This window comes from Salvelinus sp. IW2-2015, unplaced genomic scaffold, assembly GCF_002910315.2.
Source record: "Salvelinus sp. IW2-2015 unplaced genomic scaffold, ASM291031v2 Un_scaffold923, whole genome shotgun sequence".
NCBI classification, from domain to species: domain Eukaryota; kingdom Metazoa; phylum Chordata; class Actinopteri; order Salmoniformes; family Salmonidae; genus Salvelinus; species Salvelinus sp. IW2-2015.
The window spans coordinates 65,845-91,217 of NW_019942648.1; the positions used below are offsets into that span (position 1 = coordinate 65,845).

General features: G+C 42.0%; 2 protein-coding genes and 1 pseudogene across 3 annotated transcripts; all 3 read left to right on the forward strand.

The window, feature by feature from the left end:
• The first annotated feature begins 359 nt into the window (after positions 1-359).
• Positions 360-5,756, forward strand: LOC112069164 (vesicular integral-membrane protein VIP36). Of its 2 annotated transcripts, none has more exons than XM_024136462.2 (8): positions 360-607; positions 2,702-2,820; positions 2,999-3,116; positions 3,437-3,516; positions 3,885-4,046; positions 4,328-4,442; positions 4,961-5,080; positions 5,256-5,756. In XM_024136462.2, the coding sequence occupies exons 1-8, from the start codon at positions 448-450 to the stop codon at positions 5,414-5,416; spliced, it is 1,035 nt and encodes a 344-aa protein (XP_023992230.1). In that variant the 5' UTR covers positions 360-447; the 3' UTR covers positions 5,417-5,756. The 2 variants fall into 2 exon arrangements, with proteins under 2 accessions (XP_023992230.1, XP_023992229.1); XM_024136461.2 differs by lacking the exon at positions 3,437-3,516 and adding an exon at positions 3,303-3,385 and having other exon boundaries at positions 362-607.
• Positions 5,757-11,442: 5,686 nt separating this feature from the next.
• Positions 11,443-14,602, forward strand: tmed9 (transmembrane p24 trafficking protein 9). The gene is made up of 5 exons (XM_024136463.2): positions 11,443-11,627; positions 12,251-12,351; positions 12,508-12,633; positions 12,820-12,966; positions 13,799-14,602. Exons 1-5 carry the CDS (start codon positions 11,480-11,482, stop codon positions 13,946-13,948), a joined length of 672 nt encoding a protein of 223 aa, XP_023992231.1. The 5' UTR covers positions 11,443-11,479; the 3' UTR covers positions 13,949-14,602.
• A 1,967-nt stretch (positions 14,603-16,569) lies between these two features.
• LOC112069165 (beta-1,4-galactosyltransferase 7-like) lies at positions 16,570-19,496 on the forward strand (annotated as a pseudogene).
• The last annotated feature ends 5,877 nt before the right edge of the window (positions 19,497-25,373 follow it).

Here is a 25,373-nt window from a genome sequence, read left to right on the forward strand (position 1 = left end):
GGGCCGTCACAGTAGGAAGTTACGAACTTTTCAAATAAACATAAACTGATGTAGTGGCACCATCTAGTGGAGAAAACGAAACGTAAGTAGTGTCATTTGCAAAGTTGTGAACATTTGCATACTTCGACCGTTTCAACTACAGCCAAGCCCCTGATTGGTCGTTTTTGTTGTCTTTAACTATGTRCTCGTCTATGATTGGCTATAGTAATTTTTTACCAACTATGAAAACATTCTTTACAACTACAAGTTCAAAGCGATAATCAAACAAAATACTGTTTGAACTTTGAAATGTAACAATGAAAAATATTACTCTAATATAGACGGTTATTTCAACAACAACAAAAATAGGACACGGTCAAAGTTCCTGAACTGAAAAGTAACATAGGAACTATTTTAGTGGGAGTTGCTGTGTCCTACCCGGATCAGGAAGATGGTTATCCAGGATCCATGGTGTTTTTCCGAGGCAGCAAAATGAGAGGTGTTGGTACATTTATCAGCAGACCACTGCTTTTCCTATTACTTCACTTTACTCTAGTGAAATGCGATATAACAGACGGCAATGCAGAGCACTTAAAGCGGGAGCATTCGCTCATGAAACCGTACCAGGGTAAGTACGCTAACAGCATGTGATAATGATAGCTAACTTTTATATTGTCAATAACGTTAGCTGCTAGGAGCCAGTCATACTAATTAACTAGATAGTTTACTAACTATCCAAATAATGTGCAACTGCAGCCCGCAATTCGGGGCGTTCCTGCATCCCATTGGTTCCGTCATAACATGCTGACCGGACCGCTCGCGCGCATGTTGATTTTGAGGCTATCAGGACACGCAGGTTGAAATATCAAAACGAACTCTGAACCAAACTAAATTAATTTAGGGACAGGTCGAAAAGCATTAAACATATGTCAATTTAGCTAACTAGCTTGCTGTTGCTAACTAGTTTTCACCACCCTAACCCCACTCTATACAGGGGAAACTCACCACCCTAAACCCCACTCTATACAAGGGAAACTCCACCACCCTAAACCCACTCTATACAGGGGAAACTCACCACTCTAATCCCACTCTATACAGGGGAAACTCACCACCCTAACCCCCACTCTATACAAGGGAAACTCACCACTCTATACAGGGGAAACTCACCACTCTATTACAAGGGAACTCACCACCCTAACCCCACTCTATACAGGGAAACTCACCACTCTATACAGGGAAACTCACCACTCTATACAAGGGAAACTCACCACCCTAACCCCATCTATACAGGGGAAACTCACCACTCTATACAGGGAAACTCACCCACTCTATACAGGGGAAACTCACCACCCTAACCCCACTCTATACAGGGTACGCCCACCCTAACCCCCTCTATACCCACTCTATACAGGGGTAACTCACCACCCTAAACCCCACTCTATACAGGGGAAACTCACCACCTAACACCCTCTATACAGGGGAACTCACCACTCTATACAGGGTAACTCAACTACCCTAACCCCACTCTATACAGGGGAAACTCACCACCCTAACCCCAGTCTATACAGGGGAAACTCACCACTCTATACAGGGGAAACTCACCACTCTATACAGGGGAAATCACCACTCTATACAGGGGTAACTCACCACTCTATACAGGGTAACTCACCACCCTAACTCCACTTAAATACTCTTTATTTTATGTATTTTATTGGCCCATACACCCCTCTATTCGGAGGACAAAAATAATTTTTTTTACATTTTTGTTTTACAGATATTTTGTGACATGTATATTATTTCCCATGGATCTTTACTGACCAAAGAGTTGGAACACCCGTTTTTAAATGGGATAACATATATTACCTTTAGGATGGGATTAGCATATATTACCTTTAGGATGGAATAACATATATTACCTTTAGGATATTATATATTGCTATTAGGAAGAGATATCATATTACTATTAGGATATCATATATTACTATTAGGATATCGTATGGGGTGGCAGGTTGCCTAGAGGTTCGAGCGTTGGACTATAACCGGAGGTTGCAAGATCGAATCCCCGAACTGACAAGGTAAATCTGTCGTTCTGCCCCTGAACAAGGCAGTTAACCCACTGTTCCTAGGCCGTCATTGAAAATAAGAATTTGTTCTTAACTGACTTGCCTAGTTAAATAAAGGTAAAAATAAATAAGGACCTTGAGGAATAACATTAGGCTCCTTAACAGTACATCTTGGGCCAGACTTGGGGTAGCCAACTCCACTCAACTCTGTTTAGTCTGCTTGGCTTGGGGTAACTCTTAATTCCATTGCATTACATTGAGCCATTGACCATTACATTGAGCCAAATTACCATCCCCCTTGTGAGAGGAATTGTCATTTGCTAAASTGCGCACAGTCATTTTGTATTTGAAAGATTCTTTCTTGTTTATATGAAAGTTAAGTTCCAAAGGTTTCCAAAACTGCTAGCGAGGATTAATTAATGTTTTTAAACGTTAAAACAGAGTGCCGGGATTGTAGTTCATATGGAGCCAGCTGTCCTCCATACCATCAACTGAGAACCCAAGACTGGGACCGGCTGTAAGCCACCTTGGGCCCCCTTGGTTTCTCGAGAGCTGGGCTAGGGGTGGCAATGAGTAATTGATGAACAACATAATTCTGCACATTCTTCTCCCATGTGTCCCTGAAATCCTGCTTGTCTCTTCACCAAAATGTTGCACAGGTGTTGGAAGCAGCCCATCCAGTCAGTGGGACTTCTGGGGGAGCACGCTAGTCACCAGCTCCTATGTGCGCCTGACACCTGATGAGAGAAGTAAACAGGGATCCATATGGAACACAGTGGTGAGTAAAGAACTAGCTTCTCTGAAATGTATTCTGTTAGGCATTACAGACCGAAAATACAGTCCACTCTCAAATCCATTATAGCTTGATTGGAGAATATCTACATTTTAAACTGAATAGATATGTCCAATTCATGGTTGAATTGATGATCCAATGTCATTGTGTTTTCTCTGTGCAGCCTGTTCATCTGAAAGACTGGGAGATGCACGTGCAGTACAAGATCCACGGTTCGGGGAAGAAAAATCTCCATGGAGACGGCATCGCCATCTGGTACACGAAGGAGAGACTTCATCCAGGTAATGCATCATCTTGCCAAAATAGAATCTTTGTCATCAATCACTTCCTCATTCCAGTACAAAGCTTTGGCAATCAAATCAGTAGACTAGTCTATGTGATGTGGTAGCACTGGGTTGCATTTGCCGTAATCACTTTAAGTCTCAGTCATGTGCTCATCATATCTCGCCTCTTTGCCTTCCATTCAGGCCCAGTCTTTGGAAACCAAGATCATTTTGTTGGCCTGGCTTTATTTGTGGATACCTTCCGCAATGATCTCCATGGGCTGGATGTAAGTGCAGCGATCTGGCTGGTTGACTTGACGTGATTCTTCCCTTTGCAGGGTCTGTGTTTGGCAGCAATGCTAAGTTCCACGGCCTCGCCCTTTTTATAGACACGTACCATAACGATGAGGCAGCTGACGTGAGTTGATGCAGCTACATTTATCATTATTGTCCTGCGTTTCATGTCAATGTGATGGATGGATTTTAAATGTGAAGTATTTTCTTTTTGAGTTTCCTTGTTATTTTGTCATATGAAGTTTTTTTTTTGTTATTGCTTTCTGAGAAGGACTTTTTTTGTAACACAATGAACATCACCTTTTAATATGCCACATTCGGCTTATTACACATGTTTTAATTACATGTACAAATATTTTTTGGGGCATCACAGCCTAAGATGGATTGATTGGTAACTGAGTCAGGATTCGGATCAAATAATTGATTGACGATGTCTATTTTTGATGAACATTTGTCCAGTTTTCTGTCCTTACATCCCTTGATTCCCACTAGCGTTCCTTCCCCTACATCTATGCCATTGTGAATAATGGTTCTCTGCCCTATGACCATGGGAATGATGGACGTACCTCTGAACTGGGAGGCTGCTCTTCTGAGATCAGGAACAAAGACCATGACACCTACCTGGCCATCCGTTACTCCAAGGGTAGACTCACGGTAGGAATCCCTTTTTTAAATTATATAAGTTACTCTAGTTCAGACATCTTGGATTGGTTTCCTAAACATAGATGAGGCTGAACCTAGTCCTGTATTAAAAGGCATTGTTAATGGAGATGCTCCTTGGAGAATTCTCTTTGGTCCAGGATTATGTTTAGTCTTTGTCTGGGAAACTGGTCTCTTGTGTTATGAAATTGGTGAATTTCAATGTTATGGAGTATGTTATGTACTTGACATGTTACAGTTCTATTCAAATAATGGCACCATTCTGATCTCTACAGGTGATGATTGACATTGATGATAAGAATGAATGGAAAGAGTGCATTGACATCGGGGGTGTCCGCCTCCCCACGGGGTACTACTTTGGGGCTTCTGCTGCTACAGGAGATCTCTCTGGTAGGTTGGGTCAGGTTGTGGAGACTGATTCTTGCTACAGGGGATCTCTGGTAGGTTGGGTCAGGTTGTGGAGACTGATTCTTGCTCCAGGGGATCTCTGGTAGGTTGGGTCAGGTTGTAGAGACTGATTCTTGCTACAGGGGATCTCTGGTAGGTTGGGTCAGGTTGTGGAGACTGATTCTTGCTACAGGGGATCTCTGGTAGGTTGGGTCAGGTTGTGGAGACTGATTCTTGCTACAGGGGATCTCTGGTAGGTTGGGTCAGGGTAGATTAAATAGAGACTGATTCTTTCAAGATGTAGATCACATTTTTTTTTTAGGTCTCGAACACAAATTTAAAAACTACGCTGAGAAAGATAATGCCTGACCTTGATTCAATTCTTATTTGAAAAATCTTGCTGTGCAGAAGTGTACACACTGATTGAACCAATTACTTGTTTGTCATTTCACAGTCTGGCTTTGTCCGTTGTACATTTGAAGTCTATGGTGACTCATGCAAACACAACTCTCATGTTGCAGATAACCATGACATCATCTCTATGAAGATGTATCAACTGATGGTGGAACACACACCTGACGAGGACAGTCTGGACTGGACCAAGATTGAGCCAAGTGTTAGCCTGCTGAAGTCCCCCAAAGGTAGGTAGATTTATTTGATAAAGAAAACCCATTTCTGTTCTAACCAAAGATGGTATTCCATTTGACCACAGTTAAGTATTTGTCATCTTACTGTAGATCATCTACGGTAGGTGAGTAGACTTGTTAGGTTAAGAGTTAACCATGATAATTTTTCTTGAATTTTTCTCTTTCACAGACAACATTGATGATCCTACTGGTAACTTCCGAAGCACACCTCTTACTGGCTGGAAGGTCTTCCTGCTTCTGCTATGTGCTCTACTGGGAATTGTAGTTTGTGGTGTTGTAGGGGCTGTAGTCTTTCAGAAGCGCCAGGAAAGAAACAGGAGGTTTTACTGAGAGGAAAAACATATTTCTGTATGTGAGAGGTATTTGTAAAATGAACAGATTCAGCAACACATCCAAAGTGAATTTTCTAAAGATTGTACAAATGTTTATCTGCTGAAGCACTGCGACGATTACAGTCCCTTATGGTATCGTCCAATGTTTGTGAAATAACCATGACTAATGGTTACTACCACGTATATGAGTGACCTTTTGATGGAGGCATTTTGTTTTTATTCATACTTTCCCCTGTTATTTTTGCTTTCACAGTACAGGGGATACTTGTTGATTTGGATCAATCTGTAAAACACTGATTTTGTTAAATAACTTTTAAAGGAGATTTACTTTCACAACATTTTCTGTATAAGTTGATTTATTTTCACCTCATCTTTTTATACCATTGGGTTCTGAGTGATTGGACTGATTTACATATGTTTAGGATTTAATTTAGTTTTACATTGACCTCTAACTGCTCTTGACTTTGAATTCAATATGGGTGTTGGGAAGGATTTCGGATACATTTACATTTGGTAAGGCCTACTGGGGGCTTTACAAATCTCTCATGTGAGATTGCATCACATTTCTTATTTTACATTAGATCTGCGGGAATTGTGTTTTTAATGATTCTGCATAAAGTGTTTCTTTCCTTCTGAGGTGGCTGCTTAAACACGGATTATTTGCGTGGAAATATCTCTTTACCGTGATTGAATGATTCAAACTGAACAAGGCCGTTGAGTTATCCTGTAAGACTCAATAAAACTGGTCTCCCCAAATGATTAAACTCAGTGTCTTCTAATGTGTAGTCCTAATGCTTTCATATCATTTTGTGTGACAGACAGTGCTTTTATATACTTTAGAACCGTAACCCCAATCAGAAGCTAGCCAGATAACTAGCTAGTAGTCAGTTAGCCACTGCTGCGGTCTTCGCCCTTAACTCGGACACAGCCAGCTTCAATACCGGGCCAATACCTGCCAGTCTGCAAGCGCGATATCAACCCAGAGCATATAGGACTGCTTTTTCTCTACCACATCACCGGATTCCTGACGCAAGCTCTGGACAATTACACCGTATTATCACAGCTAGCTAGCTGCAACCGAGTGGCTACTACTGGCTAACACCTCTTGCCCGAAGCAAGCACCAGTTAGCCTTGAGCTAGCCTCGAGCTAGGCCCATCTGCCGGCTAGCCGAAGAGGTCTACCAGCTAGCGCAGTTAGCGCCACTGCCACGAAGCTAGCACCAGTTAGCAAACATAATTCTACAATTCACAACCTCTCTTTCGCCATTCGGCTTGGATTCTCTGGATTCTCTGTCGACACGACCACGTCTGAGCAGACCCCTCCGTCTGAGCAGACCACCCCCGGGCTACTGTAAGAAATTTGTATTAGTTTGGTAACTTGTTTTAACAACTTCTCAACATTAGCTATAGTTGACACAATATGCCCACACCCCTCTTTCTATTGGACATATGCTGGACTCATTAGACATATACACGACACCCACAACTCCCCTCCCCATGACAATCACACAGACACACCCAACCCATGGTTGGACCTCAGGACAAAGAATTCTCAGGAACCAATGGAACGTGGACACCAGCCTGATCAGGACTACCCAAGACCCAGATCGACAATCGGAAGGCCGGACTCGCAGATCTACCTACTTTGCTTGTTGTCTATGTAGTACTGTACAATTCTGGAAACTGGTCTCTTTCCCGGACGATTCACTAGGAGTCAGACAGAAAGAGCCTTGCTGCAAGATTTTACTAAGATATCTTTACATGTGATTAAACGGCCTTATTATAAAATTATCCCTCGTCCTATTGTCTCCTCTTGTTCTCTCTGTCAACAGTAAACGTTTTACAACACACTAACTTTAAACGCCGCGTGCTAGCTTAGTGGAGGCCTCTCTGCTCCATCTACGGCTGCCCCTGGACACTATGATCACTTGGCTACATAGCTGATGCATGCTTGACTGTCCATTAATTCACGGTACTCCATTCTGTTTATTTGTGTTTTATCTGTCGGCTCTGTGCTTTAACTCAGGATCTGTGTGTAGTTAATCCGACCCTCTCTGCCTAGTCGTCGCCATTTTTTACCTGTTGTTGCTGTGTTAGACTAGTACCCTGTATATGCTGCTGTTATCTTACCTGTTGTTTTAGCTCTCTCCCAATCAAGACCTGCAATCACTTTATGCCTTATTGTATGTCTCTCTCAAATATCAATATGCCTTGCATACTGTTGTTTTCAGGCTAGCTATCATTATCATTGTTTTGGTTTGCAATGGACCCTGTAGTTCCACTCTCCGTACTCTGATACCCCTTTTGTCCCACCCCCACACATGCGGTGACCTCACCCATTGAGACCAGCATGTCCAGAGATACAACCTCTCTTATCATCACCCAGTGCCTGGGCCTGCCTCCGCTGTCCGCGCCCCTCCGTACCCCTGTCTGCACATTATGCCCAGAATCTATTCTACCACGCCCATAAATCTGCTCCTTTTATTCTGTCCCAACGCTCTAGGCGACCAGTTTGATAGCCTTTAGCCGCACCCTCATCCTACTACTCCTCTGTTCTCGGGTGATGTGGAGGTAAACCCAGGCCCTGCATGTCCCCAGTCACCCTCATTTGTTGACTTCTTGTGATCGAAAAGCCTTGGCCTCATGCATGTCAACATCAGAAGCCTCCTCCCTAAGTTTGCCTTACTCACCGCTAGCACACTCTGCCAATCCTGATGTCCTTGCCGTGTTCCGAATCCTGGCTTAGGAAGGCCACCAAAAATTCTGAGATTTCCATACCCAACTATAACACTTTCCGTCAAGATAGAACTGCAAAGGGGGAGAGTTGCAATCTACTGCAGAGATAGCCTGCAAAGTTCTGTCATACTTTCCAGGTCTATGCCCAAACAGTTCGAACTTCTAATTTTAAAAATTAATCTCTCCAGAAATAAGTCTCTCACTGTTGCCGCCTGCTACCGACCCCCCTCAGCTCCCAGCTGTGCCCTGGACACCATCTGTGAATTGATCGCTCCCCATCTAGCTTCAGAGTTTGTTCTGTTAGGTGACCAAACTGGGATATGCTTAACACCCCGCAGTCCTACAATCCAAGCTTGATGCCCTCAATCTCACACAAATCATCAAGGAACCCACCAGGTACAACCCCAAATCCGTAAACATGGCACCTAATCATTATCGCTCGCCCTCCAAATACACCTCTGCTGTCTTCAATCAAGATCTCAGCATCACTGCCTCATTGCCTGTATCCGCCACGCGGTCCGCGGTCAAACGACCACCCCTCATCACTGTCAAACGCTCCCTAAAACACTTCTGCGAGCAGGCCTTTCTAATCGACCTGGCCGGGTACCCTGGAAGGATATTGACCATCCCGTCAGTTGAGGATGCCTGGTCATTCTTTAAATGTTACTTCCTCACCATATTAGACAAGCATGCTCCGTTCAAAAAATGCAGAACCAAGAACAGATATAGCCCTTGGTTCACTCCAGACCTGACTGCCCTCGACCAGCACAAAAACATCCTGTGGCGAACTGCAATAGCATCGAAGAGCCCCCGCGATATGCAACTGTTCAGGGAAGTCAGGAACCAATACACGCAGTCAGTCAGGAAAGCAAAGGCCAGCTTTTTCAAGCAGAAATTCGCATCCTGTAGCTCTAACTCCAAAAAAAAGTCCATGGAGAACAAGAGCACCTCCTCCCAGCTGCCACTGCACTGAAGCTAGGTAACACGGTCACCACGATAAATCCGTGATAATCGAAGCTTCAACAAGCATTTCTCAATGGCTGGCCATGCCTTCCTCCTGGCGACTCCACCCTGGCCAACAGCCCCGCCCCCCCGCTTGCTACTCGCCCAAGCCTCCCAGCTTCTCCTTTACCCAAATCCAGATAGCAGATGTTCTGAAAGAGCTGGAAAACCTGGACCCATACAAATCAGCTGGGCTTGACAATCTGGACCCCTATTTCTGAAACTGTCCGCCGCCATTGTCGCACCCCCTATTACCAGCCTGTTCAAATCTCCTCGTATCATCTGAGATCCCCAGGATTGGAAAGCTGCCGCGGGCATCCCCCTCTTCAAAGGGGAGACACCCTGGACCCAACTGTTACAGACCTATATCATCCTGCCCTGCCTATCTAAGGTCTTCGAAAGCCAAGTCAACAAACAGATCACTGACCATCTCGATCCCACCGTACCTTCTCCGCTGTGCAATCCGTTTCCGAGCCGGTCACGGGTGCACCTCAGCCACGCTCAAGTACTAAACGATATCATAACCGCCATCGATAAAAGACATTACTGTGCAGCCGTCTTCATCGACCTGGCCAAGGCTTTCGACTCTGTCAATCACCATATTCTTATCGGCAGACTCAGTAGCCTCGGTTTTTCTATATGACTGCCTTGCCTGGTTCACAACTACTTTGCAGACAGAGGTCAGTGTGTCAAATCGGAGGGCATGTTGTCCGGTCCTCTGGCAGTCTCTATGGGGTACCACAGGGTTCAATTCTCGGGCCGACTCTTTTCTCTGTATACATCAATGATGTTGCTCTTGCTGCGGGCGATTCCCTGATCCACCTCTACGCAGACGACACCATTCTATATACTTCCGGCCCTTCCTTGGACACTGTGCTATCTAACCTCCAAACGAGCTTCAATGCCATACAAACACTCCTTCCGTGGCCTCCAACTGCTCTTAAACGCTAGTAAAACCAAATGCATGCTTTTCAACCGTTCGCTGCCTGCACCCGCACGCCCGACTAGCATCACCACCCTGGACGGTCCGACCTAGAATATGTGGATCTATAAGTACCTAGGTGTCTGGCTAGACTGGAAACTCTCCTTCCAGACTCATATCAAACATCTCCAATCCAAAATCAAATCAAGATCGGCTTTCTATTCCGCAACAAAGCCTCCTTCACTCACGCCGCCAAACTTACCCTATGAAAACTGACTATCCTACCGATCCTCGACTTCGGCGATGTCATCTACAAAATAGCTTCCAACACTCTACTCAGCAAACTGGATGCAGTTTATCACAATGCCATTCGTTTTGTTTACTAAAGCACCTTATACGACCACCACTGCACCTGTATGCCCTAGTCGGCTGGCCCTCGCTACATGTTCGCTGTCAGACCCACTGGCTCCAGGTCATCTACAAGGCTATGCTAGGTAAAGTGCCGCCTTATCTCAGTTCACTGGTCACGATGGCTACACCACCCGCAGCACGCGCTCCAGCAGGTGTATCTCACTGATCTCCCTAAAGCTAAAACCTCATTTGGACGCCTTTCCTTCCAGTTCTCTGCTGCCTGCGACTGGAACGAATTGAAAATCTCTGAAGTTGGAGACTTTTATCTCCCTCAACAACTTTAAAAATCTGCTATCCGAGCAGCTAACCGATCGCTGCAGCTGTACATAGTCCATCTGTAAACTACCCACCCAATTTACCTACCTCACCCCCATACTGCTTTTATTTATTTACTTTTCTGCTCTTTTGCACACCAGTATCTCTTCCTGCACATGATCATCTGATGATTTATCACTCCAGTGTTAATCTGCTAAATTGTAATTATTCGATTTATTGCCTACCTCATGCCTTTTGCACACATTGTATATAGATTATCTTTCTTTCTACCATGTTATTGACTTGTTTATTGTTTACTCCATGTGTAACTCTGTGTTGTCTGTTCACACTGCTATGCTTTATCTTGGCCAGGTCGCAGTTGCAAATGAGAACTTGTTCTCAACTAGCCTACCTGGTTAAATAAAGGTGAAATAAAATTAAAAAAAACGTTAGCCCTGGACTTTTTCTAGTGAAGCTCTACTACTGATTAAACTAATTGATGTCTAAATTGAAGACCATAGTTAATTATTTTCATTCGTTTTGTTAGTGTTGAAATAAAAAATAAAAATACAGGCGTAGTGCATAATCATGAAACCGGAAGAACATTACTTAGAACTACCATAACCACAAGTCTAACTCGAGTGTTGATTGGACGATGACAAGCGATAGGTTACGTGGCATTGGTGTCCGCGCAGACTCAGATCACAACATCCTTCGTCTATCATCGCCTGGAAGATGATGGCAGTCAAAATGCAGTCTTGTGTGTTGTTAGTTTTGCTTTTGAACGTTTATTACACCTTTGTCTCCTCGCTGTACTTTCACATCGGGGAGACTGAGAAGAAATGCTTCATAGAGGAAATTCCGGATGAAACCATGATCATCGGTCAGTAACGTTATCTTGGGATTGCTATGCTATTTAGCTTCGGGAAGTCAGCTAACGTTAACAGCTATCTCGTCAAACTACCTTACGAGTTCGGGTTCGCTAACGTTAACCAGCAATCTAGTTAGTTAACTAGTTATCTAGCCAGCCAACATTAAATGTGTCTGTAAACTTTTCAGTTGACTTGTTGACAGACTTGGCTAGCTAGCTACTCAAATTCATGAGCAGGTTAGCTAACTAAGTTAAACAGCTAGCTAACGTTAGCTATACAAATCAAATACAATTTTATTAGTGGCGTACACATTTGCAGACGTTATCGCAGGTGCTAAATGCTCATGTTTCTAGCTCCAACAGTGCAGTAATATCTAACAATACAAATCTGACACTTGTCATATTGATGTCCTCAACTACCTACAACTATCATGATGTGGATACTTTAATAAATATAAACCATATCTAGTGTAACTACATATTTTACTGTCGTACCATCCATATCGTAGGTCCTGCCCAGAAACAACCCCTGGCCCTAACAGTTTACCCTCTAACTAGGCACTTGTAAAGATAAGACCGGTAGAAGCAGTCATTGGCTGGCATGTGTAAACAATTACATTTTTCTCTTTTTTTAGGAAACTATCGTACACAATTGTACGACAAACAGAAAGAAGAGTACCTTCCTGCCACACAGGGTCTGGGGATGTTTGTTGAGGTGAAAGACCCTGATGAGAAGGTAGGATGCTACACTCTGCAACCAGTATCATTCACATCATATGGTATTCTTTGAGAGAAGCCTGTGAGAATAATTAAAAACCAAGCTACATTGAATTGAATAGTAATTATACTGAATAAGTGTTACTTCCTGTGTGTTTTCTTGTCTGGACTCTAGGTGATCCTGTCTCGTCAGTACGGCTCAGAGGGAAGATTCACCTTCACCTCTCACACCCCAGGAGAACATCRGATCTGCCTTCACTCCAACTCTTCCAAGTTTGCCCTCTTCGCTGGAGGAATGCTTGTAAGTACATTAGTGTGACAAATGTGGGGGAAAAGCTATTGCACCCACAATATGCATATGAACTGTTGGTCAATAAGAACAGTTGATGGCAGGGATGCAGGGGGGGGGTAAGAGTAGAGGGTAAAAAATGTAATACCCACATTGATTCTCCTCTCAATTGCTGTGAACCACCCTTTTTTCCCTCAGAGAGTTCACCTGGACATCCAAGTGGGAGAGCACACCAATAACTATGCAGAGATTGCAGCCAAAGACAAGCTGACAGAGCTGCAGCTGAGAGTGAGACAGCTGGTSGAGCAGGTGGACCAGATCCAGAAGGAGCAGAACTATCAGAGGGTGAGTACATTTTTAAATGTTTTTTTTTATTTTAACCTTTATTTAACTAGGCAAGTCAGTTAAGAACAAATTCTTATTTACCATGGCGGCCTACTCTGGCCAAACCCTAACCCGGAAGACGCTGGGCCAATTGTGCCCCGCACTATGGGACTTCCGATGACGGCTGGTTGTGATACAGCCCGGGATCTAACCCGGGTCTGTAGTGAAGCCTCTAGCACTGCTTAGACCGCTGTGTCACTTGGGAGCCCAATTCTAACTCAAGTATACATCAGCTGTCCTGCTGAGTAAAGCCCTGGATACCCCGGACAGCTGTCCTCCTGAGTAAAGCCCTGGACACACTGGTAGTGTTTGCTTGCCATTAGTACTTGGCACCTCTGAAAAGAGAGCTGGCTGTAATTTACAAACCGATTCTACATGTAGAAAAATACTAAAATAATGTCAGTCAGACGTCTACCGGCGGGTGGTCCGTAAAACACACTGAGCGGAATGAACGCGAAACTAACCATTTGGTGCAATGTTTTCTCCTTAAAATATCAAAGTCTTTTCAAGGCAGTTTGATTTAAGACATTTTCTGAATTCCATATTTACCTCGAGCCCCCACACTCTAGCCACTCCTGTAGATCTGAGAGGATTGGATTGATATAAGCATTCGAGTAATGGCTTAATATAGTCTTCTGAATGGCTGGGTGGAAATATCGCCATATTGTTTCCGACCTATCCAATCCTGTCAGATCTACTAGTGAGTAGGGGCCGGGTTGGAGTTCAGACATTGATTCTCTTGGCTTGTGTGCTACTATTTGTATTTATAAAAGCTTTGCTATGTCTTTTTCAGTACCGTGAGGAGCGCTTCAGGCAGACAAGTGAGAGCACCAACCAGAGGGTTCTGTGGTGGTCCATCGTTCAGACATTGATCCTGGTGGCCATTGGCTTCTGGCAGATGAGACATCTCAAGAGTTTCTTCGAAGCCAAGAAATTAGTGTAGACCTGCACTCTCATTTTAGTGTTTATCTGAGTCCGGGTTGGGGATCAATTTGGTTTCAAATCAGTAAATTCAGGAAGTGAACTTTAACTCTATTATTCAATTGAAAATTCTGCCACTGTTTTCTATGAGGCATTTTTCATTCATCAATTCAGGTTTTAAATTCACTTCTTGAATTGATAAGTGAAATGAACCCAACCCTGGTCTGAATGCAGTACTCAAACGTCAGTCAGAATGTGTGTTTGCTCCCAGAAGTATATGTGCAGACTGGTGAAGTTACCATCCTATCAGTGAAAACCACCCAATTACTTTGTATTTTGAGAGGGCTCTGCTTTTGGATTTTTAAGACCCTTTTATGACATTGATATTCTCCATCCCTGTTTCTATAAGATATCAGTCTACAATTTGTTTTATTTATGATCCTCTACATTATGCTATATGTTTTACTTTAGGCTGGGGAAAAATGGTTTTATACTATTGATGATATCAAACATTGTTCTTTGAAGGTTAAAACCACCTGTATTTTTTTTCACCACATACTGTCCCCCGCCCCCCATAATATATTTCTGTTTGTGACTGTCAGTCATATTACAGGTGCCATCTCTTCTCTCAAAATAACAGGTGTATTTTCAAACTAATTAGACAATGTTCTCACTCTACTCTAATGGGGGTTTTGTTACTGGCTGAGAGAGATCACCTATTTTAGTTTAGAGCCATACAACAGAAATGGTGACTTGATTTATGAAATCTATTTTTGGTCATGTGTGCATACTGGTCTTTGTGTCTGGATGTTTTTTTATTTAGATTCAAATGAATTTATGTTTCAACCCCTGATGTATTTAGTGTCAGTCATGGTCTGTGTGTTTTAGAAACAGAAAGACATCCAGCATTTTTTAAATGGAGATCTTGAAAATTTGGAACCTTCTCCTGTCTTGTTAGCCCGTATCTGTATTCACAAAGCACCTTGGAGTAGGCTTGCTGATCTAGTATCTGTTACCCCTTGCTATTCATTTTGATTTAAAAGTCAAAGCTGATCCTAGCTCGGCACTTCTATTCTGAGACGCTTACTGAATACGGGCTCTGTCTGTGTTTTATTTAATGGTCAATTTATAAAGCTGGAAAGTGAGACAAGAAACATGACATTTTAGTTAAAGGGTGGTGATAGTGTCTGATGTTAATATGGTAGTTCTACGGAAGAAAAAAAAGTAATGTGAAATACTAGCTATGCATTTGCTTAAGTAAGAAAGCAGTTCACACAGTTCCTCCCTAACTTGCTGAATACACTGCCAAAGATATTCACTTATCACAATCCATTGACTTGATGATGGTCAAGTAAATATTGATTTAAAGAGATTTGCTTGTTTTTTCCCCATCTATACTGCATATCTAAGTGAACCAGGAGAGATGGTGTTTTTGGCTTCCGTTTTGTCCATTTCCTTTCTCCAAATTCTCAAGTAGAGTTATGAAGACACTGATTTAATTCAATAAAGAACTGCTGTCCAGGTTAACAGTTTGCTCCAGTTCTCATCATGTACAAGGAGTTGATTCGTGGGTAAACATCCATTGTACACTTGAAAAGTATTTAGCCAGAAAGCAGTCTTTGCTTCTTGTCTATCATAAAACAATTAGAACTATACTGGATAATTTTAGCAAAAAAAATKTGTTCAGTTAATCTGTTTTTTGTTTATATCCTTACTGTTCCCAAAATGATTCCTAATTGTGTTAGTTCATCATTGGTGTTTTTTGTTGTTGCCTTTTGTTATGGTTAGATGTCAGAGATTGAGCGTGATTTTAATTTAATTGATTTTAATGGTTTATTTTGGGTGTTTGATATTTTAGATTCTGTAAATTTGAAAACGTGTCTAAATTGCACTCAAATATAATGTTTTGTGACCTTTGGCTAGCTAGCTTGAATGACTATTTCCCAAGACACTTTGCCAAACAAAAATAGATCAGACGTAGGTCCATGCATAGGGAATGCGTTCTATAGTTCCCCAAATGCATAGGAATGTTTAGTCTTGATCATGTGTTTCTCCCGGAGCAATGTCTTAGGCGAACTTTATAAAAACAGAGGTTGTGATATTTTCCTGAGTAGAAGCTTATTAGTGAACTAACGAATTATGTCAATGTAACTTTCGTATGGTAGTGTGTGAAACACACCGTTAACAAATTATATTTGTATAGTTTGTTGCTAGACTTCTTTTGTTTCCTGAAATCCACGGGTCTCACTGTGCGGTAGGTCATGGCGGGTAGGAACAACATTTCCCTTGCGCCTCTATGTTGCCACGTGTCCACCCGGGGCGTCTTCATTACGCCGATTCTGAYGCAAAACGTTTCTTAAACGGAAGGAAACGGGACTGGACCTACCCGMATGTGTCCAATATAAACACTCGTTTTAGCTGTAAAACGTTTTACAACAGTTTGGACTAATTATTACACCCYTGCTAGACAGCTCGCTAGTCATTAGCCAGCGTCAAGCCAAAGCTTTRCCAATGTAACAAGAAAATTKACACGGAATGTCAGTAACCAAAGGCATATTGTGACATTTCGAGGATAAATATGACAAGAATATCAGTTGGACATCGAAATCCGACTGCAAAGGAGAGAGCCAGGAAGAATGGAGAAATTCGATTGTAGAATCACGACAACAACATTCTCTGTTTCATGAGTAGCTAACTTCTGTGCAACCTTGAAGCTTCATTTGCAACTTTGAAAATGATGTATTCATCAAGAAGAAAACCAGTCCTCTATTTCAAAGAAGACAGAAGGTAAAACAAGATAACGGTATTCGGTATCTCTAATGTTAACAATGAGAGATTATCCAATCCTAGACTGATTAGGCTTGATGAGGGAACATATTTATGCATTTCAAGACATTAGCAAACTAGTAAAATGTGTCATTTTTATCTACTAGTGAGGCCTATGTGAATCATAAACATGCACTACTACTGTAGGTACACTAAAGCCTAAATCTCTATTACATTGGGCCACTAGCCTATTTCTCAAAAACGTTTGAGAATGCAGCCGGTGTAAATGGATTGCAGTCAGGTGTTGAAGATGGTTAAAATATTTCACATAATTTCTTGGTATTGTTCAACCTCAAAGAAATGAGACACCAAAAGTACCTCCTCCAGAAGAGCGTAATCAGTGAGTAGTTGACTACAATAGAAGTGTGTTGCTCTCAGATTTTGTTGTGTGAAATAATGTTGGTGCATTGATTTTAGTTTGTTTGCTGGTAAAATTGCATGATCGTATTTTAAATCAGCCATTCCTTATAATCTAGACGTAGCCAATGTATACGTATGGGTATGCGTATGGGTTTGGGTTTGGTTGTGCAAGCGTTTTAATGTACAATACTAATGCCTAACTGAGTTATTGAAACATTTTAACTATTAGCTGTTTCCCAATGGCAATGTGATGTGTCTTTGAGCTACTTAACCGCTCACTTTTACATGCATGGCACTTGATCAATTTGTGGTTAAGGAGTGCATCATAGCATTGATTGACTTCACTACATTGCTCAATATGAGACTTGCTATTACTTCTACTTTCAGATTCTGGTCTGGGAAATGTAAGTCTACAAACTATTTGGTCTGTGTGTGGTGCTGGTACTGGCTCCCTCCTATGGCTCAACAGCTGTACAGGAGACATGAGCCGGGTTGTAGTGGATGAGGACGCATCCCCATCAGCCCTGTCCCCTGGAGAGACAGGCATCCGCTGCGGACAACCTTCCTGGGGTCCTCACAAGCTGGCCCTCTGTACCTTTCAGGGAGAGGTTTGAGGAGCTGCTGGTGTTTGTCCCTTCATGCACACCTTCTTGAACAACAAGAAATACTGCATAAGATCTTTGTAATCAACCAGATGGATCACTATCGGTAAGTGATGGAAGATGTTATTTTGCCTGTTAGTCATTAGGCTACAACAGAAATGTTGTCTAATCTGAAGGCCACAACATATTCTATTCTGTTCTATATTCTATTTCAGTCCAATGGTTGTTGATGAATTCTGATTGGCGTAGGGGAACTATAATCTGGATGTGTGCCTAGTTGATTTGCGCCTACCAAAGAAATATTGACTCCTCCTGGAAGTAAATAATGAGTTCCACCCATATCTCACCACAGGTTCACAGGCCTCTCTCATTAACGTTGGTTCACGGAGAGTGTAACGACACTGATTACATGCCATGCTGTGATGTGGACTTGTTACCTCTGAATGAAGCTCTGGACTATGGTTTCCCAGAGGAGGGCCTTTCCACGTGGCCTCACCAGAGCTGCACCCCCTGTATCACTACAAGACATACGTGGGAGGAATCCTGCTGCTCACCAAACAGCATTATACATGGTAGGTTAGCCTATTGTTAAGTTAATCATTCATTATCCATAATAATAGACAGCACTTCAAAGCTCCAATATGTTCAATTTTTTTTTAACCCATGTACATATTAAAATAAAATGATTTGTCACATGCACTGATAGAACTGGTGTAGACATTACTGTGAAATGCTTACTTAAGAGCCTTACCAATGATGCAGAGTTTAAAAATAGTAACGCAAGAGAAATAAATATAATACACAAAATGGAGCTATATAAGGGAATACCAGTACAGATCAATTGTGCAGAGATATGTACATGAAGGCAGGGCAAAGTGACTAGGCATAGGATGGATAGATTATAATATTGTATGATTGTGGTGTGTTGTTTTAGCTGTGTATGTTTGGTGTTCCTGAAGTGCAACGGCATGTCCAACCGGTTTCTGGGGATGGGGGAGAGAAGACGATGAATTAACAGGAGACTAGAATTGCTGGATTACAGGTAAACCAGGACTGTCCTTTACAGTCACAAAGAGACAGAGATGGCTAGGAATTTGGGTTAATCCCTGAAAATACTCCAAAGAATGATAAACAATGAATGATTAGCATCAGTATCTGACACATCTCCCTACATAGTAGAACACCTCAAAGTACTTTTGCATATAGATCAGCAGAACAGCTGCGCCACGTCTCTAAATACTATGAATATATGAATCAAATCTGTCTTTTCTGTTTGCCAGCTCTTCAGGCCCAGTGGGATAAAAACAGGGTATAAAACCTTTCGCCACATCCATGACCCTGCCTGGAGGAAGAGAGACCAGAAGAGAGTGGCTGCACAGAAACAGGTAGAGATGCAGTCACTGGGAACCTACTACCGTGTTGTATTGTTATGTGTTGCATTCTCAGATAGACAGAGACTGGATTGATCTCTTTGGTTGTATTTCCAATCACACTACTGACATGATRGTTTTCTCTCCTCGTTTTTTGGAAGGAACAATTCAAGGTTGACCCTGAGGGCGGGCTGACTAACTTGCAGTACAAGGTGGAGTCGAGACAGGAGCTGACTATTAGTGGAGCCCCTGTCACTGTCCTCAACACCAAACTGGAGTGTGACACGGGCAAGACTCCCTGGTGTCTGTTGAACTAAGATGGCCCCCGTGATAGACCTATGCTGCCTCTCATCTGGGTTATGTTMATTATCCACCAAACGGAATAAAACAGACTAAAACAGGGAGTGACTACCTGAGCTTCTCCAATGAGAAACACTTGTTTTTGTGTGCCCTAATGAATATGACCCCGGTGCTACAGAGGGGTGCTGTTAACCCCTGCTTGCTGTGCTACTTCGGGACAGTTTCTGGTCCTGAGGACATGGCTAAAACAAACAACCGCACCAGGAGACATGGGTACCATATTCTGGCCGGTCCAGAGAAGAGCCTTTGACCTTTGAACCCAGCAACGCCTTCCCTCATTGGAGAGATGGAATGTATTTATAAACTAGCTAAATTGTGTTGTCCTTTAGAATTGCAGCGTAGCCGTCTGACTTGCATTCAGAACTGTGAGTGACTGGATCTCATGCAGGCCTAACTTCAGGGTCTTTAAACGACAGACACTTTGCCAATAGTATCTGTTTATCYAGGGACCGACCAGGACCAACCCTGCTTAGCTTCAGAGGCCAACCAGCAGTGGGATGTAGGGTGGTCTGCTGCTGGGTGTGGACCATTTTCATTTTTCAGGAATCCCTTTTCTGTCCTTCAGTTGAAGTCTGCTATACTGTCTGGCTTAATGTCTTATCATCAGAGTTAGTTTACTATGAAAKAGTTTTCTTTCTGACATTGTAATGCACCGGATTGGCATGCCACCTCCATGCTACATAGTGCTGTATTCTCATCCGGTATCCATTGYGACCCATCATGTACTCAACTAGTAGTGAGTTGAGTATCAGTGCCATTTTGGGTTWGTTTTTGATGGTAAATCAGCTTTTAAGGTTTACAGTTGTGCTTTAGAAAGTTTTCAGAGAACGACTAGATATTATGAAAGTATGTTTGGGTAAATTATGGTATGTTTAGGTAATGTCAAGCATATGTTACAACAGTTTGGCCATATACCATACTGCTGTCATGTCAAGCGTACAGTTGAAGTCGGAAGTTTACAGGTCGCAGTTGTAAATGAGAACTTGTTCTCAACGAGCCTACCTGGTTAAATAAAGGTGAAATAAAATAAAACATTCACCTTAGCCAAATACATTTAATCTCAGTTTTTCACAATTCCTGACATTCAATACCAGTAAAAATGCTCTGTYTTAGGTCAGTTAGGATCACCACTTTATTTTAAGAATGTGAAATGTCAGAATAATAGTAGAGAGAATTATTTCTTTCAGCTTTTATTTCTTTCATCACATTCCCAGTGGGTCAGAAGTTTACATGCACTCAATTTGTATTTGGCAGCATTGCCTTTAAGTTGTTTAACTTGGGTCAAACGTTTCGGGTAGCCTTCCACAAGCTTCACACAATAAGTTGGGTGAATTTTGCGCCATTCCTCCTGACAGAGCTGGTGTAACTGAGTCAGATATGTAGGCCTCCTTGCTCGCACATGCTTTTTCAGTTCTGCCCACACATTTTCTATGGGATTGAGTTCAGGGCTTTGTGATGGCCACTCCAATACTTGACTTTGTTGTCCTTAAGCCTTTTTGCCACAACTTTGGAAGAATGCTTGGGTAATTGTCCATATGGAAGACCCATTTACGACCAAGGCTTTAACTTCCTGACTGATGTCTTGAGATGTTGCTTCAAAATATCCACATAATTTTCCTTCCTCATGAATGCCAGCTATTTTGTGAAGTGCACCAGTCCCTCCTGCAGCAAAGCACCCCACAACATGATGCTGCCAACCCTGTGCTTCACAGTTGGGATGGTGTTCTTCGGCTTGCAAGCATCCCCTTTTTCCTCCAAACATGACAATGGTTATTATGGCCAAACAGTTCTAATTTTTGTTTCATCAGACCGAGGACATTTCTCCAAAAAAGTACGACCTTTGTCCACATGTGCAGTTGCAACCGTAGTCTGGCTTTTATATAGAGGTTTTGGAGCAGTGGCTTCTTCCTTGCTGAGAGCCTTTCAGGTTATGTCGATATAGGACTTGTTTTTACTGTGGATATAGATACTTTTGTACCCGTTTTCCTCCAGCATCTTCACAAGGTCCTTTGCTGTTTTTCTTGGATTGATTTGCACTTTTCGCACAAAGTACGTTTATTTCTAGGAGACAGAACGCATCTCCTTCCTGAGCGGTATGATGGCTGTGTGGTCCCATGGTGTTTATACTTGCGTAGTATTGTTTGTACAGATGAAGTGGTACCTTCAGGCATTTGGAAATTGCTCTCAAGGATGAACCAGACTTGTGAAGGTCATACAATGTTTTTTCTGAGGTCTTGGCTGATTTTCTTTTGATTTTCCCATGATGTCAAGCAAAGAGGCACTGAGTTTGAAGGTAGGCCTTGAAATACATCCACAGGTACACCTCCAATTCACTCAAATGATGTCAATTAGCCTATCAGAAGCTTCTAAAGCCATGACATCATTTTCTGGAATTTTCCAAGCTGTTTAAAGGAGCAGACAACTTAGTGTATATAAACTTCTGACCCACTGGAATTGTGATGCTGTGAATTATAAGTGAAATAATGTCTGTAAACAATTGTTGGAAAAATGACTTGTCATGCACAAGGTAGATGTCCTAATCGACTTGCCAAAACCATAGTTTGTTAACAAGAAATTTCTGGAGTRGTTGAAAAACTAGTCTTAAGTACTCCAACCTAAGTGTATGTAAACTTCCGACTTCAACTGTATCATACTGCTGTAATGTCAAGCGTTTTGCCATATATCATACTGCTGTAATGTATTTTTGAATGATTAGACAAGTCAATGGTACCGAAAAATGTATTTGTACAATATTCAGTATTTATATAAAGTTATGACTCAAAACCACGGGAAAAACATGCACATTGTCTTTTTCTTTGTTATAAATGTCTTCATTGTACATAATATGATTAACACATCTGTATCGTATTTTCAATACTTAACATGATCTAATTGATCCATTTCAAGTTCTGTATGACAGAAGACCATTGTACTTAGACTTCGTTATGTTGACGTTTTTCACTACAATTGAAATTGAAAAGTACTTGTTTCAGTTGAAACCTTCTCAGGAAATGCTTATAGGGTTAGTTAATAACTGATGGCACTTTGCTTGACAGTGTAAAGGAAGTTGTGTAACCTCTTTGTTTAGATTCCAGGTGCTTAAAGTGACCACTAGCCTGTCATCCCAGGTGTGTCTTTAAATCTTCCTGATCCTGTAAACAGCCTTTGAAGTCAACYCTGCATTGTCCCGCTGGTTATAGACAAGCCACATTTTGAATCCACTAGATGCTTGTATCACTACCAAGAAGTCTGTCTGAAATGTAGTATATTTTATTGTAAGTTTATCAAATCAGACATAACTTGTTATGCATTTAAAGTCAGCTCAAGACTGCAGTAGTTAAGCCTATTTCTGCTTCTTGACCATGTAAAGTTTTATCATTGCATTTAAATAGCCTAGGGAGCAAGCTACCATATGTCCTGTCCATATGCGATTATGGTTGTATGYCTTTTTGTAGCCTAATAATTATAGATATATAGCATACTATAGCATATTTATTTCATAAGCACATACTAAGTCTCACTCAATGGCAACTTTGCCTAATTCTGGGGGCAGACGTTTCCCAAAACCCAATGGCATTCGTTTTCGATTAGATCCTGATATTCAAATGAGTTCACAATGAAAACCTTTAGGCTTGTCTACTGAATCATGACTGTGGTGATTTGTCACTTCAGCCCCGCATGCAAAGCTCCTGTCTGAAGTCTTTGTCAGGTCATAATTGATCCATCGGCTCTTGGTCGACCAGAACACGGCCCCATTTAGGACAGGCCCCATCAGGAAAGGTTTACACTAATCTCCTCTCCAAAGTAGTTTCTGACTCGATGGGACAACACCTCTCAGGCCCTCTGATCTATCTGTTGAGGCGGGGTATAAAGTCCTCGCCTCCCGCCTGGAGAAGGAGACACATTGAGCCACACTCAACCGCGCAGCATGACGAGAGGAAGCCTGAGCGCAACCGGACATCTTCTTTCTCATTACCATCATACTTTCCTTTTTATGGTGGAGCAACGGACATCTCCTCGCGCTTGCCAAATACGATTCTATCAACAACAACGTGATCCTTCAGTATAGAAGTGATTCATTCCGTGGGTCCTTCCGGGGAAGCAGCCACACAACAAGCCATGCACATCCAGCAACCAGGCGGAGGCGCACTGCACCATCCGGTGATCTGACTTGGGCGCATTTTGGAGAMACAAATTCACTTCACCCAGTTTACTAGAGGCGTCTAAGTGGTTATAATCAAGTTCTGTAGAACGGTAAGATTTAAAGTTTAATTTATGTTGTAAATGTTTCCGACTTTTATTTTTATGGTCCAAGGGATAGTAGCATACATGATAGAGCTCGCATCGAATTGTTTTGTAAAACTGATGATCTGACTCCTATTAATTCCAAATGGAATATGGAATAGGGGTCATTGGGATAATGTATAATTAAGAATATATAGCAAATTAATGTTTGTTTTCTCTCTGCAGGACAACCGGGCAGTCTATAGGGGAATCTTCGTGCGGAGATTCCGCACTATCTACAGACCGACAACCAGCTGACTAAACTAGAAGAGGTGTGCAGTAAGCAGCGGTACATGACCAAGACGGAGAAGAGTCTTCTGGCCTCATTGCTGAGACTGACCGAGACACAGGTCAAAGTCTGGTTCCAGGACAGAGGAACGCGGTGGAGGAAGGCCCACGGGGACATGGTCGGTGTACCGGAGAGACACGCTCACGGTGAAACATCGCGCAAGGAGGAGGATGAGTTGATTTCCGTGGACAATGACGAGTCATGGGTGTATTTTTTTATTTGTTTTATGTTAGTAAATGCCTTGAGCCCACCACACACATTCATGATGATTCCTGAATTCTTATTCTTGTCAAACAAGAGAGAAAATTGCCGATATTTTACCACTGTGTGGCCTGGCATGGTATGCTTTTGCTCATCAGCTAACAACTAGGCTATGAGTCACTGAAGATTTAGCCATATCATTTTTGTAATGTATTTTATATCCCCATATCACAACATTCCGTATGTGATTTAATTTCCCCCCGCCTTCCTTTTACACCTGGAGTTTTTATTGAGTTTCCTTTCAGTTTATGTGCTGGCATTTATCCACGTACCGAACCCAGGATATAGGTCTAGCTTTATACCGAACCCAGGGTGTACGCCTTCTGTACTGAACCCAGGATAAAAGCATAGCCTCCTATATTGCTGTTGTTTCTGTTCTTAATGTGGAATATTTTCTACTGATCACTGTCTCTATTTTGTTGTTTTGACTGATAGTGATCAGTAGAAAATATATTGTTGTTTTGACTGATAGCGATCAGTAGAAAATATATTGTTGTTTTGACTGATAGTGATCAGTAGAAAATATATTGTTGTTTTGACTGATAGTGATCAGTAGAAAATATATTGTTGTTTTGACTGATAGTGAACAGTAGAAAATATATTGTTGTTTTGACTGATATTTTTTAGCTACTTGATATGTAATTCTCTTGTATTTAAAAAATAATAATAAACCTTTGGCTTATAGATGTGAAATGATTAATAATATATAGGAAATGCCGTGTCCAAAACAGCAAGTGTGGATTTATTAAAGAACACACTATTTGCTGCAAATAATTATAGGCTACATAAATATATAATCCTAATCGACTAATTCTAATATACTCGGATGACAATAGTGTGATGGACACAAGACTGCAGATATAGCACCAAACTGAGTGACTAATGCATTATGGGCCACTACAGACTGTTTATTCGTTTTCAATGAGTTAAGAAGTCCCCCCAGGCATACTGGCCTTCACTTAACCAGGTATTATGTTCCTAGAAGCCAGGTGTGTGGAGGTAAAAGCTTAAAGTCAGACCCAACACTGACATTCTTCTCCCTAATTGACCTTTATGGACTCGAGCTGACAGAGACAGGAAATGTTTGTGCGCGAG

Excerpts from the sequence above, each read along its gene's own strand:
- LOC112069164 (XM_024136461.2), top strand. The coding sequence starts at position 448 with ATGGTGTTTTTCCGAGGCAGCAAAATGAGAGGTGTTGGTACATTTATC. Across the intron at positions 4,047-4,327 it reads ACTCCAAGGGTAGACTCACG|GTGATGATTGACATTGATGA; the intron begins GTAGGAATCCCT and ends TGATCTCTACAG. Across the intron at positions 4,443-4,960 it reads TGCTACAGGAGATCTCTCTG|ATAACCATGACATCATCTCT; the intron begins GTAGGTTGGGTC and ends CTCATGTTGCAG.